Here is a 14429-nt window from a genome sequence, read left to right on the forward strand (position 1 = left end):
TGTCCTCTCACCGTTTGTGGTGGTGTTGTCTGGTGGTGGATCGTGGCTGTGCGGATCCAGATTGTCTCTGGTCACTGGAGAATCATATTCCCTCTACATATAAACATGCTCGATTTCCCTCCCTTCTTCAGTGTTGTATTCTTGTGCATTGATTAACTGTAATGGCTGCAGATATTAAAATTAAACAGGTGGTCATTTTTTTCCCAAACCCTGGCTTTCTGCTGCGTCAGAATTTGATGTTCCCTTATGATCCATTGAAGACACATTACAATATGGCAGCTGCTAACCGAGAAGTAATCTCTTCACACGGTGTGGGCGGGGGGTGCAAGAGAGAAAGGTTTGTTCCCTGAAGAAGCCCTGTAATCTCATGGTGAACTTCAACCAGAGCAGCATTTAAAGGAGGGTCTTAGTCCCTCCAGGTTTCCCCCATTTTAGATGCAGCTAAACTCGGGTCCCATTTCATCGTTCACAATGTTCACAGATATCTGTTGTTTGCAGCATCTCATCCCGGCGCCTGCTATTTCAGCCCTGTGCATCATTATACTTGCCCTCATGAAATTTGGCAAGTGTTAATTGAACACTGCAGCAAGCGCATTCAAAATAGCATGAAACCAACACTGTCATTATTTGTTGATCAGGCCCCCAACGTCCAGTTTTGACAAATGAAGCCAACATGGAAGTGGCAAGTATGTCCAGTTGAAGCTAGCTCAAAAAGCAAATCAGTCCCCCATAGAAGCCCACGTTAAAATCCCCAACTTTACAGCAAAAACAGACATGTTTACATCTGCATAAAAAAGCAATGGTTTTGATCTCTTTAGCTAGTTACCCTTTGTGAGAACCGCATACGGGGTGATTTTTTTTCATAACACCTCAGTTTAAGATATTTTAAGATATAAGGTTCTGAATAATTGGGGGTGTGGCCATGTTGCGCAACAGCTGTGTGCTAGAGCTAGCTCGTTAGCTGCTGGGGACTCAACCCAGTCAACTTGACTGTTTGTTTCTCAACATTTTTATTCCAAAGATCAGTGATAATGTGGCTTTCTGTGGGCTTAATTATACTAAAGGACCATCAAAGCAGCCACTGCTCATGTATTTCTGTTGAGTGAAAAATTCTGTCATTTATGTCTGTAGCATGGCCCAAGCAGAGGGTCACCCCTTTGAGTCTGGTCTGCTTGAGGTTTCTTCCTCAGAGGGAGTTTTTCCTTACCACTGTTGCTCTGGGGGTTAGCAAAGTTAGACCTTGTGTGAAACGCCTTGAGGCAACTCTGTTGTGATTTGGCGCTATATAAATGAAAATAAATTGAAATTGAAAAAATTGAAATTGAAATTCTAGTGTTACTTATCACCGTTAGCACTAAGCAGCAGGTAGGTGGGTGAGGTTAGGTCCACTGAGGGTGCAGTGGCTACGAAGGCAGTATGCTAAGTCATATCTTTTAATGCCCATACCCAAGCCAACTCTTATGAGGAGCGCTACCCAGTCCACAAAAGAATGCTTTAACCAAACACCCAAACCAAAGTTAGCTTGTTAGTTGCTTTTATTTTTTTGGGAACCCAAGCTGGGGTGGGAGGTGCTTGTGCTTCATTCGCCCCATGTAGGTCACACTGGTCTTGCTCATGCTCCAAGCTCAAGTTTTTACTTATTTATGTGTTGGCCCAGGAGTTAGGTGGAGTCAGGTACTGCTAAAATTGCGACATCCAGAATCACCCCATTTGAGCTTTACAATTACTGTTTTAGAAATCTGCGAGTGACGTCACAGACGGTATAGCCTATGGTGTTTATCACTCTTGATGTAACACTCTAATAGACTTGACTTAACACTATATTTAGGGGAAGAGACAGGATTTTGTAAATAAATATCCATCCCACCTCACAGGTGTGGTTGTGAGGCTGGTTGGATGTACTGCCAAATTCTCTGAAATGCCTTTGGAGACGGCTTATGGTAGAGATATGAACATTCAATACACAAGCAACAACTCTGGTTGACATTCCTGCTGTCAGCATGCCAATTGCACGCTCCCTCAAATCTTGCGACATCTGTGGCATTGTGCTGTGTGATAAAACTGCACCTTTCAGAGTGGCCTTTTATTGTGGGCAGTCTAAGGCACACCTGTGCACTAATCATGGTGTCTAATCAGCATCTTGGTATGGCACACCTGTGAAGTGGGATGGATTATCTCAGCAAAGGAGAAGTGCTCACTATCACAGATTTCGACTGGTTTGTGAACAATATTTGAGGGAAATGGTGATATTGTGTATGTGGAAAACGTTTTAGATCTTTGAGTTCATCTCATACAAAATGGGAGCAAAACCAAAAGTGTTGCGTTTATATTTTTGTTATATATATATATATATATATATATATATATATATATATATATATATATATATATATATATATATATATATACAAATAATGGATGGTAAGGAGTCCAACATAGAGAAATATTGGATGAAGAAAAGTTATATTGGACGAGGCGTAGCTGATGACCTGCCATCCATCAATTGTTATGTTCTCCACCCCCCTCCCAAATTAAGCGAACAACAAAGAGTCAAGTAAATTAGATCAATTTATTTTGTTGTGAACATCATATGATTGATTCAGATGAATGCTTCTAAAATGTCAGTAGCGTGCTTGTCTACCTTCTTAGTGTTTTTGGCATCCTTGGAGTTCAATATTTCCACCAGTTCCTCCTCTGTGAACTCAGCAAACCTCGCTGGCAGATGATTTTCTGCTGTTGTTGACATGTTTGTTGCCATTTTTTCAACCAGCATCTGTCAGCTAGTTCCTGACTTTCGTATGCCGCGTTCTGATTGGCTAGCTGTTGGCAGTAAGCTCTAATGCTGTTGGTCAGTGGGAACCGATCCAATATAACTTTTGGTCCTAGCCTTTTTGGATCCTTTTGGATCCAACATAACTATATATATATATATATATATATATATATATATATATATATATATATATATATATATATATATATATATATATATATATGCACCCCCCCCCCCATGCTGTATATGTGACCATATACACCAGAGCAATGCAGTCTCTTGGTCTTAATTTCAACCAAATATACATGATCTTGATATCACTGTATATGTATAGTAATAGGACACAGGTACAGGTTGTGTCTCAAGTGTTGGTGGTTATAGATACGAAACATTTCTCCACATGTGCAGCAGTAACACTATGTGCATGGCGGCTACAACAGAGCTCAGTGGTATATTGTAATAATTTATTTTTTCCAGCACCTCGAGTGTTAAAGATGGTAAAGATTCACTCACAGCAACAGCTGAGTCAAAATTAGCACCCCTGAGCAGAATGTGCTCGTTAAGACCGACTATGGGAGAAAATGTTTTAGGGAAAAAAAATTGTTTCATGGAATATTTGTTATTTTTTAACAAAATTTGTTGAGAGTATATTTTCACTTGCTTGAGGTGAAATATGCAGAACATACTGTATGTAGTTAATCCTAAAGTGGCTGCCAGATTTTATTCCTGCCCTTGTTTATGGCTCTAAGAACAGCAGGTGGAAAAGCTGCTTTTCAGTGGAAAAGCAGCTGGGCTTCCAATATGTAGACCTGGGTTCAACTCCCGATCGTGCTACATGACTTTGTCTTTGGACAAGACACTCAGTCTTCATGGACTCAGTACATCCAGCTGGAAATGGGTATCAGCCTCTGATGGGAAGTAACCTCTGGAGGACTGTCGCCCCGTCCAGGGGGAGTCATGGACTCTTGTCCACTTCACGCCGTGGAAACCAGAGATAAGCACTGGCCCGATAAGGACCTCCTGGTGGGAGATGTCCAGATGTACATGGAGAGTGGGGCACAGACTGCCTTGAACTCGGGGAAGCTTCTGCTTGAGGGAGAAGAGCGCTAACTGCTTGCACCACAGCGGTGTTGGGTGCTACATCTTAATAGTGTTTGTGTTAAATCGTGTAAAGTTATTTCAGCTCTTTGAAGGTGTTAAACTTTGTCCATGAGTTAATGAGAAAAAGGAGTTTTTGAGTAATGCGTTCTGTATGATGGTCCAGTGGTAGTGCTGCCACATTGTAGTTATGGTGGGAGCCTCAAACTCGGGTGGGACAATAATGTCTCACATTCACCCATTCACACAGACACACTTACACACTGATGTCGGGATGCTGCCATGCAAGGCATTCACTACACACCCCGGGAGCAACGTGGGGATTAAGGACCTTGCCCAAGGGCCCTTAGTGATTTTCTGGCCAGGCTGGGGTTTGAACCGAGGATCCTCTGGATCCTCTGGTGTCAAGCCCAATGCTTAACCACTAGACCATCACTTCCCCAAGTAATTCAGTTTTTCCTGCACCAAGGTCAGAGATCAGGCGGGAACCAACATCCCCTAGCAACCACCGTGACCTTCACTTTGAATAAATATCTTGCATCTTGTAGAAACACATTCTGTCTATGTAGTTCACCGTGTTCAAGCCATTTCCATTTCCAACCTTTTTTTTTATTACAGTCCATTTTTAGTTTCATTGCGTAGATTTGACCTTATTAATTTATTGTCAGGTTAAACATACCATTAGTTGTCACTAGTAGTGATAATCAGAACGTGGTGTCTGATTAGTTGACTAATGATATTCTTTAGTCGTCCAACCCTACTTCAAACCCAACATGTCATTTTTGCAAAACCTGTCGGACTTTGTTTTCAGTTATGTGGTTCAGGAAAGGGCTCATTGTTTAAAACCGTAAGAGTTAGCCAGATGTGGATCTTAATTCAGAACCCCTGCCTTTGGTGTCAGAAATGGTTGTGTGCATGTGGACATTTCTTTATTTCCTTGAAGTGAAACGTTGTGTCAGAAAGGACCACAAAAAGGCATGTTTCCATTTTTTCATGTGCAGTGACATAATGTCATAAAGCGTGGGAGGCAGGTGTCATGAATGTTGAATGACTGTCAGAAATAGATATGCTAAAAGCCCATCCCAGAGCCGGCCCTGCCTGTCCTATTAATAGGGATGTTAGCTTGGCTAGGTTTCGAAGGTACTGCGTGTGCTCTCTCACGCTCACTCAGGGCTAAGTGCTGTGTTTTCTTAAAGTGGTAAATGCTGTACTGTAGGAGAAGATAGAAATATTTGGCAGCCATGTATTATGTACACAGCTACCGTTCTCACATGCTGTGGCATGTGGGCTGGGGAGCATGGCACATTACATTGATGATCTTCCCATCAGAAACCCCCCTGCAGATATCACCGTGTAGATGCACACGGACACGTTGGCTTGCTATTTACAGATGTGCGTTCGCATGGGAGCACGTGACTGTGTTAGGTTGTGTTTGTGATATTCCGAGTGGGTGTTACGTGCGGGTCCTCTTTGAATCGCAGCCCTGCACACATCCCGGCCGTTCGCACATTTGTAATCCCTGCTGGCAGGTGCCTTCTAATAGACTTGTGTTAAACGCTGCGCAGTCAGAAGTGTCAATGCGCGGCTCGTGCGTGCGAGCAAGACAAACGGGCATGAAGAGGATGTGTGTATATTTCTCACTGGTTTTAGGCAGAGCATCTTTGATTGGCTCCCAGACTGAGGGTATAATTGTGTTACATAACAGGGGTTGGCAGACACAGGGAGGACGAACCGCGAGACTCACTCAGTGCGTCTGAAACACAAACCTCTTTCTGGAATACGGTGCCTTGATAACTCGACAGCTCGGTTTCTGCTCTAGCGGACGTGGATGACTATCAGCTCGGCCACTTTGGAAAGGATTTGATTATCATGAGTATATGAACTGTATTTCTTCATGCATACGCTCTCTGAATACTTCTATGCCACAAACATGGTAAGTCTGCTTCAAGGTGTGCACGTTTCACTGTAGGTGCTTTGCTGCAGCTGTGCTGTGGCTACAGAGAGAGGAGGATGTTGGAATGCAGTGGAGCTGCCAGTGCAGTGAATGCTGATGTGCTGTGCTGCAAAGAAGATACAAGCAAGTGAATCGGTTTTAGGTCCTTGCATATTTTCTTGTTAATTCTAATTCGAGTTACTGTGGTTTAACACAAAGTTGGAACCACTGTCACGTTTTCGTGCAAAGAGATTGCTTCTGCTGCAATCATTTGCACTGACCCAAATAGAGATTTTGCAGTTTATACACAGCTGTTTCACCCTCTGATCTTGATGTTGTAACTGCAGCATAACCATAACGATGACAAAGGTACTTACAGCTGTCAGACCCACGCTTAATTAGGACTTTTTGAAGCAGCCTTCTCTCCGACTGTGTGCCTGTATTCTGTTTGATGCCCGCGAGGTATCAGACAAGAATTGGGAAGATTATGTAAGGTTTTTAATTTATTCAGACATGCAGATGAGGGCAAAGGATGCACTGTATTGGAGAGGGCAGTGCTGATCTCATTAGGGAGATGGAGGGATGAGGAGAGCAAGGCGACTGCGATTGGATCCCTGTATCTTCTATCCCCCCCTCGCCTGTATTACAGCAGATTGATGGGGGACTGGAGAGATTGTGCTTTAGAGGGGATGGAGCTGAAAATGACGTGTTGCCGGACAGGGTTTGCGGGGAAGACGAAGGCAGGCAGACACTTACAGTAAAGGCAAAAGAACAGGACTAACGAGGCCCATCTGTCCTATGGGTGATGTTTCAGATTCAGGTCCCAGTGCCACATGGTGACTTTCAGTCAAAGCTACGTTGTCGGCAGCTCTCGTTATTCCAGCCTCTGCTTTTTTTGTGAAATAAATTATTGAAAGGAAAGTCCTCTTCCCGAATCAACAATTACACTTAATCTTTCTGAGCACTATTCACTGGTCCTGTTTCCATGGCAGCGTGACACATGTTTTTGCAGTAATCCTCCTGTTTTGCTGTCGTGCATAGCTTTCATGTACAGGCTACAGGTATTGTCACCCCAGCCCATAGTCCTCTGTGCCATCTGATCAAATTAACTAAATACTGATTAGAAAATCAGTGTGTTTATTGCATATTATAAGAAAGCGGGTAGTAGAGTACTGCACCTTTATATTTAAATAAACATGGAAATGATCATGACACTGTATTCAGTAATGCTTTATTTGATCACAGTCAGGATGCATGTGTGCATGTCCGCTCATGCACACCAACACACGCGCTATGCACCTAAATTTGGAAATAGCTGGTGCATCCAGAGGTGTCCTTGCTTCATCTCATCATCTTGTCAACAGCTGTGAAGCATCCTCATCTGTCGTTATGACGACGGCTGGTCTTTCCCCCTCCAGGCTCAGACGCCCTCCCTGTGTTCACTCCTTTGCCCTAATTGGCTTAGCAGTACCTCTCCTGTACCTGTCAGGGATGTGGGGTTTTCTAAAGCTTTAAGGGGCAGCCGAGCCGCAGAGTGTGAGGTATTAGCATTTTCACAAGGTTTGTTTAAGCATAAACAAACACACGTATACAGATTGCTTTTTTTGATGCACAGAGTAACAGAGAGCAGCGATGTTACAATGATGTATTGGGAGGGGGGAAGAAGGCAAACACAGCAGCTCTATGGTTCAAATAAACAATTAATTTGATGCCCATGTGATGTTTCTGTCTCTAGGCTTTTGATAAGTCTTTACCTAGAGCCTAAGCAGCTCCTGTCAGCCTTAGTTAGAGTGAGCTGCTCTGCTCACAGCCCCAGGGACTGGATGCATGGCTCGCTCCGGACCTGAGAGTGCTGATGAACACTACTTTGGAGGGAAGAATTGGAACACAGAGTTGGACACGTGCCACAGACACAGGAAGGTTTTAAGGTGCAGAAATGTGTGCAAGAACACAAGGATGCAAGTGGATCTGCACATATATGTTTGCAGGAAATGTAACTGTCTCAAGGAGGTGGAGCTTAGTCTTCAGTGTGAAGGATGGAGATGCTGTTTGGTGCATGGACGGTTGATATGCAGGTGCTGGCATGAACATTCTCTGCTGTCTTCACTGTTTTCCAAAGAATACTGAACACCTGAGAGCAGCACACTTTTCTTTTTGCCACATATGCAGCCAGGTCCATAAGTATTTAGACAGTGGCACAACTTTTTAATTTTGTCTTGGGTCTAGCTGGGCATGAACATTTCCAAGTTATTCAGTATATCGTGGGCATCTTTTATTTTTAAGGGATACAAACAGTTTGATCCTGTGTGGTAAACCTGTCTGGGGTAGGCAGTTCTCAAAAACTGAGTAAGAAGGAGTCAGGTGAGGGAAGCCACCAGGACAACTATGAAACTATGAAGGATTTACAGCGCATCCAGGCATGGAAATTTATGTAAGCCAGAAATTTTGAACATTTCAAAATATTCTTTTGAGTACTGGCACACAGCTGCACACAGTTCATGCACAGTTTACTATGACTTTACTCAGTGGCAAGCAACATTACATGCCAGTGCGGGGATCAAATTCATGCAAGAGTCTAGGTGGCTAAAGATTGAACTCATTGGCATGAAGATCACTATCCTCATAATCATTGTTGATTAATGATGTAATTATTGATCATCACTTAGATATGATTGGGTTATGTGAAACCTGGCTTAAACCTACAGCTGTCCTCCCCTTAAATGAGGCCTGCCCACCAGCATATACATTTAGTCACATCCCTCATGATGCGAAGCAAGGCGGGGGTGTTGCTCTTATTTATAAATCTAGGTTTATCTTATTAGCTGTTGGGGGTCACAAATATAACTTGTTTGAGCATCTGATTCTCCGCTCTGCTCAGGATATTACACATTGTCAAGGTCAGAAGAATAAAAATCAGCTGTATTACTTATTACTTACTGTATTACTGTATTAAAGCTCTTTATTTGATCCTATACCAACAAAACTGTTTTAAGGACCTGTGGCCCACTCCTGGGTCGACTGGGCTGGAAATTATTAATCTTTCTTTAACTTTTGGATGTGTTCCTAAATATTTCAAATCTGCAGTGATTAAACCATTACTTAAGAAACCGCATCTTGACCCTAGTGTATTGAAAACTATCGGCCAATATCAAATCTATCATTTTGCTCTAAAATTCTGGAAAAAGTGGTTTCACAGCAGCTTGTGGACTATCTTACTGATAATAATCTCTTTGAGCCACTGTAGTCTGCTTTTAGAAAATGTCATTCCACAGAGACGGCTCTCACTAAAGTGGTGAATGATCTTCTGCTTGCAATGGATTCGCACATCACTACGGCTCTAGTGCTGTTAGATCTCAGTGCTGCATTTGATACCATAGATCATCATATTCTACTTGATAGGCTGGAAAATCACTTTGGGTTTACTGGGAGTGCCCTTGCATGCTTGACATCATACTTGACCAGTCGTTCTCACTGTGTTGTGTACAGTGACACTACCTCTGACCATAGTGACATGAAATTTGGGATTCCACAGGGGTCTGTCTTAGGCCCCCTGCTTTTCTCCCTTTATAGCACTCCTTGGGCACATATTGCAGCGTTTTGGGATTACCTTTCACTGCTATGCTGATGATACTCAGTTATACATCAATCAATCAATCAATCAATCAATCAATTTTTTTATATAGCGCCAAATCACAACAAACAGTTGCCCCAAGGCGCTTTATATTGTAAGGCAAGGCCATACAATAATTATGTAAACATAATTATTATGCTGATAACTGCTGATAATCTCATTCACATAAAAACCTTAGAAGATTGCCTTGCATCAGTGAGAAGGTGGATGTCTAGAAACGTCCTACCTTTAAACCCATTTTGGCATCCCTTCACTGGCTTCCTGTCCCAGTGAGATCAGATTTTAAGGTTCTGCTACTAGCCTACAAAATTGTTAACAGACTGGCACCTCCCTACCTTGCTGACCTAATTAAACCCGGGCTTTGCGTTCTCAGGGTGCAGGACTACTTTGTGTCCCTAGGGTGAATAAGAAGTCTGCGGGTCATAGAGCTTTCTCTTATCATGCCACTGTTCTGTGGAATGATCTCCCTGTGTCAATAAAACAGTCAGATTCTGTGGAGACTTTCAAGTCCAGACTTAAGATGCACTTACTTTCCCTTTCGTATGGCTAACATACTGGCATAGTATAGTTCTATGCTTTTTGCTCTTTGAGTCTTTTAGTGAAGCTTAGGGCGAGTGTGCTTTTAAGAAAAAATGTGCTTTTAAGAGATTGGTTTTAATTTCGTTGTCATGCACAGTATTTTTTTCTGGCGTCATGTACACTGATAATAAAAAATTCTATTCTATTGTATTCTATTCTATTCTATTCTAGTGGCCGGTGATCACCTTAGTATTTCCTGTTTTTCTTGTTGTTTAATGCTGGCGAATTATACTGTGTTTTTTGTCTTTCTGATGCCTGATTCTTTTTTTTCTCTCTGTTTAAGGTGCAGCTCCATCCAGAGATGGGTGTGGTATTTGTGCTGGAGAGCCTCCTGCCCTGTGTACCAGCAGCATTTCCTGTATATTCATTTTGTGAATTGTTCTGTAATTTGCGTCTGTAGCATGGCCCAAGCAGAGTATCACTCCTTTGAGTCTGGTATGCTTGAGGGTCTTCCTCAGAGGAAAGAAAATGAAAATAAATTTAAATTGAATTGAAATTGTATCAGAACTTATTCCATTTACAGATGATGGAGCCCACTGTGCTCATTGGGACCTTCAAAACAGCAGAAATGTTTCTGTACCATTCCCCAGATTTGTTCCTTGAGACAATCCTGTCTCTGAGGTCTACAGACAATTCCTTTGACTTCATGTTTGGTTTGTGCTCTGACATTCACTGTCAACTGTGGGCCATTATCTGCAGACAGGTGTGTGCCTTTCCAAATCATGTCCAGCCAACTGAATTTATTCCTGCTAGGCTCTGATGAAGCTGTAGAAACATCTCAGGGATCATCGGTGGAAACAGGATGCACTTGAGCTCAATTTTGAGCTTCATGGCAAAGGCTGTGAATACTTATGTACACGTGATTTCTTAGTTTTTAATTTTTTTTTATATAAGTTAGCAAGAATCTGAAAAATACCTTTTTCACGTTGTCATTAAGAGGTGTTGTGTGTATAATTTTGAGGGAAAAAAATAATTTCATCCATTTTGGAATAAGGCTGTAACATAACAAAATGTGGAAATAGAGAAGTGCTGTGAATACTTTTCATATTTACTGGATAGGCATCTTTGGCTGTGATTGGAGAATTATTACATTGTACAAAATTTGTCTGTTGCATCACCAGTTATACAGCTTGAAGATGGAGTGGCACAGAAAATGATTCTCTTAAAAATTGTGACCATTCAAATACAGTTTGCCAAAAGGCAGAAAGGAGCCTCCAGCCTGTATTAGTTCTGCTTTCTTGTATGTAAATCTTTCTCTGTGCCACTCCACCATGAAATTGGCGCTATAATTAATTATCTTGGGTTTCTGTGGCGTGAAGCAGAAAAGAGTGCATGAGTCCCCCTGGACAGGACGCCAGTCCATCACAGGTTACTTCCCAACCAATGCTGGTACCCATTTTACAGCTGGGTGGACAAGAAAATGCCGATTAAATGGCTTATCCAAGGATACAGACAGGTAGATGGAGACAGAATGGGATTCAAACACAGGTCTACACATTGGCAGGCCAGCTCCTTATCCACTGACCTACCCAGACAAATTCAGAGAGCTGGATATATTGATGTATCCATCCCCTGACTTATCTAAAGAAAACTGGTTGTAATAGTTATGATTTGTATTGACTTTCTGTTCCAAATGGGCGTAATTCCTAAATGGTTAGTATGATATTTTAAGTAAACCCCTTGAATTAAGGCTAAATGTATTAGGTATAACTGACAAAGCAGGGTGGACACAAATGCAGGATGCAGAAACACAGCTTTATAGTTTTAAGGCCTTTACTTGAAACATTAGCGGGAGTCTGTACACAGGCAGGCAGTCCAAAATGATCAACAGTACAATAATCAGGCTGAGGTGCGGTCGAAGTACACAGGCAGGTAATCAAAAATCACGATGATAAAGGACTCGTTTTGGCAGGTTTTAGTTGGCTTACGTGGAACGTGGGATGTATCTTAATGGATCTTGGGAGATGGACAGAAACAGGATTAATGATTTTAGCAATGGGGAACGGGCCAACGAACCTGGGAGCCATCTTTTTGGGAACCCTATGAAGTGACAAGTGACATGTAGACAGCCAGACCCGTTGTCCCGGAACATAGGACGGCGCAGAGTTTCTCCTACGATCAGCTTCTTTCCTGTAGCTTTCAGAAGACTTCAATAAAGTTCTCCGGACCTGCTCCCAGGTTCATCGACACTGCATAATGAGTCCAAGGGCCGAGGGAACAGGTGTTACGGCCCAAATTCTTTTGGACTTTACAATATCTCGTGCATGAACATACTCTGCTCATGTACACATTGTCGGCACAGTCCACGTTGTTTGTTGGTGAATGTAAAATTGACAGGAAAGATTTGGTGAGTCATCCTTCCACATTTTGTGAGACTGTGCTACAGATAAAATAACAAGCCCCAGTGACAGAAAGAAGGAAAAGAGATTATCCCTTCACATTTGTTTGCTCCTCAGCATTTATATTACGTTAACAGGTGTAATTATTCTAATGTCATAATGGGCCAATTACCGTCCCTGTGTGGAGACTGGGACTGTGATTTTGAACGTTGTGTTCTTTCTCCACTAATGCTTTGATGCTTTGTGTTGTTGTATTGTGTTGTGTTGTGCTGTGCTGTGGATTGTGTTACCTGTTGTGCCGTTCTATTTGTTGTCCCTAAGATGACAGTGGGGCCTGGCTTTCCGGATGTGTATTTGCATCAATTAGTAGTCTGAGTGGGTTTAACAATAAAGATTCTCACAATCTGAGGCCAGAATGAGCTTGAGTACTCTTTTACAATCACTTTCAAAATGAATAGAAATGCCGTTTGAACTCTTACAGGTCTTATTTATTGCCAGTGTCTACATTGGTGTTGATACTAATTTCGTAGTGTTTCTGCAGTTCTTGGAGTGGAATATTTTATAAGGTATTGTCTGTCTCTTTCTTCAATTCTCTCAGTTGATAAGTGGAGGTTCAGTCGTCAACGCTGAGGCGGTATGGGACCATGTGACCATGGCCGACCGGGAGTTGGCATTTAAGGCTGGTGATGTCATCAAGGTGCTAGATGCCTCCAACAAGGACTGGTGGTGGGGCCAGATTGATGAAGAGGAAGGATGGTTCCCTGCCAGCTTTGTACGGGTGAGTTAGCTGCAGCCATAGCTGGCCAACAGCTACAGACACAACACACACCCACACACATACAGAAAAGGAGACACGAACATATGCACACAAGCTGATAAATACACATACAGGAAGGTGCAGAAAGCAAATCCCCCCCCCCTTTTTTTTTTTGCACTATATAGCTGCTTTATTTTACTTAATACATAATACCCAAGAGGTTGTGATGAAGAGAAACAATAATCAAAACAAAGAATGCTGGCAAGCCTTGTGGTGGTGGTGGGGGTGGGGGTGGGGGAGTGTCATTATCAATCAATCAGTTTTATTTATATAGCGCCAAATCACAACAAACAGTTGCCCCAAGGCGCTTTATATTGTAAGGCAAGGCCATACAATAATTATCTTCAATGTCCTTATTGAACATGTTGACACAATCTTGACATATCTGACTTCACTGATGAATAACACTGTGTTAATACAGAGATCGGATGCAGCTATACCCCTTTACCAAAATCACTGAAAGAATCAGTCGATTACTACATATTCACCCCCCACCCCACCCCACAGCATTTTCCAGTAAGTTTTTTTATTCTTCTTCTTCTTATTATTATTACAGCCAATAATTTAATTGGATTTTTAATTTGGATTTTATGGAATGGATGGTAATTATTGATGAAAATATAAAATAAATTAGTTGAAAAATTGATGAGGTGTGTGTGCATATATGTTCTTTAGACAAGCTGGGATACATACATGAGCCTAGCTTGGATCTGTTTTCTTGCAATACAAACCTTCACACCACCATGAATCGGTATAACTGGTGGTGCAAAAGATGAAGTTGGACGATGCATATTTTCTGGAGTCACAGCCAGAGAAGCTTGTAATTCCTTCTGAGTTGTTGTGGTTGTCTTGGTGGCTTCCCTCATTAGTCTGTTTCTCGCACAAACATTCAATTTTAGAGAACTGCCAACTAAATACAGATTTACTATAGAGTACCGTACTGTTTGTATTTCTGAATGATTGATGTAAACAAAGTCCAAGACATCTTCAATGTCATATTTTTATTCCCTAACTTGTCTGAAGAAATCTGGCTGTGAAAGTTACGATGCGCTTGTGTTATTGTAAGTGTTCAGACTTTTATAGCAAAGGGGGTGAATATACAGTTGTATGCAAAAGTTTGGACACCCCTGATAATTTTCATGATTGGTTGTCTGGATCAGAAATGTCAGTTATATATATCATATAGCAGATGAACACACTGATATTTGAGAAGTGAAATGAAGTTTCTAGCATTTACAGCAAGTGTGCAATAATTATTT

The 14429-nt window shown here is 41.9% G+C and overlaps 1 protein-coding gene across 9 annotated transcripts in view; it reads left to right on the top strand.

Moving 5' to 3' along the window:
- Positions 1-14429, top strand: part of LOC117519628 (rho guanine nucleotide exchange factor 9) — a 148717-nt gene that overhangs the window by 72180 nt on the left and 62108 nt on the right. For 8 of the 9 annotated variants that reach the window (XM_034180901.1, XM_034180902.1, XM_034180898.1 and 5 more), the window contains one exon: positions 12952-13131. In XM_034180901.1, the coding sequence (XP_034036792.1) occupies positions 12952-13131 (180 nt within the window). Of the gene's footprint in view, positions 1-5658; positions 5805-12951; positions 13132-14429 lie in introns of those variants that run through there. The other variant, XM_034180904.1, reaches the window with a different exon arrangement.

This window comes from Thalassophryne amazonica, chromosome 11, assembly GCF_902500255.1.
Source record: "Thalassophryne amazonica chromosome 11, fThaAma1.1, whole genome shotgun sequence".
NCBI lineage: Eukaryota > Metazoa > Chordata > Actinopteri > Batrachoidiformes > Batrachoididae > Thalassophryne > Thalassophryne amazonica.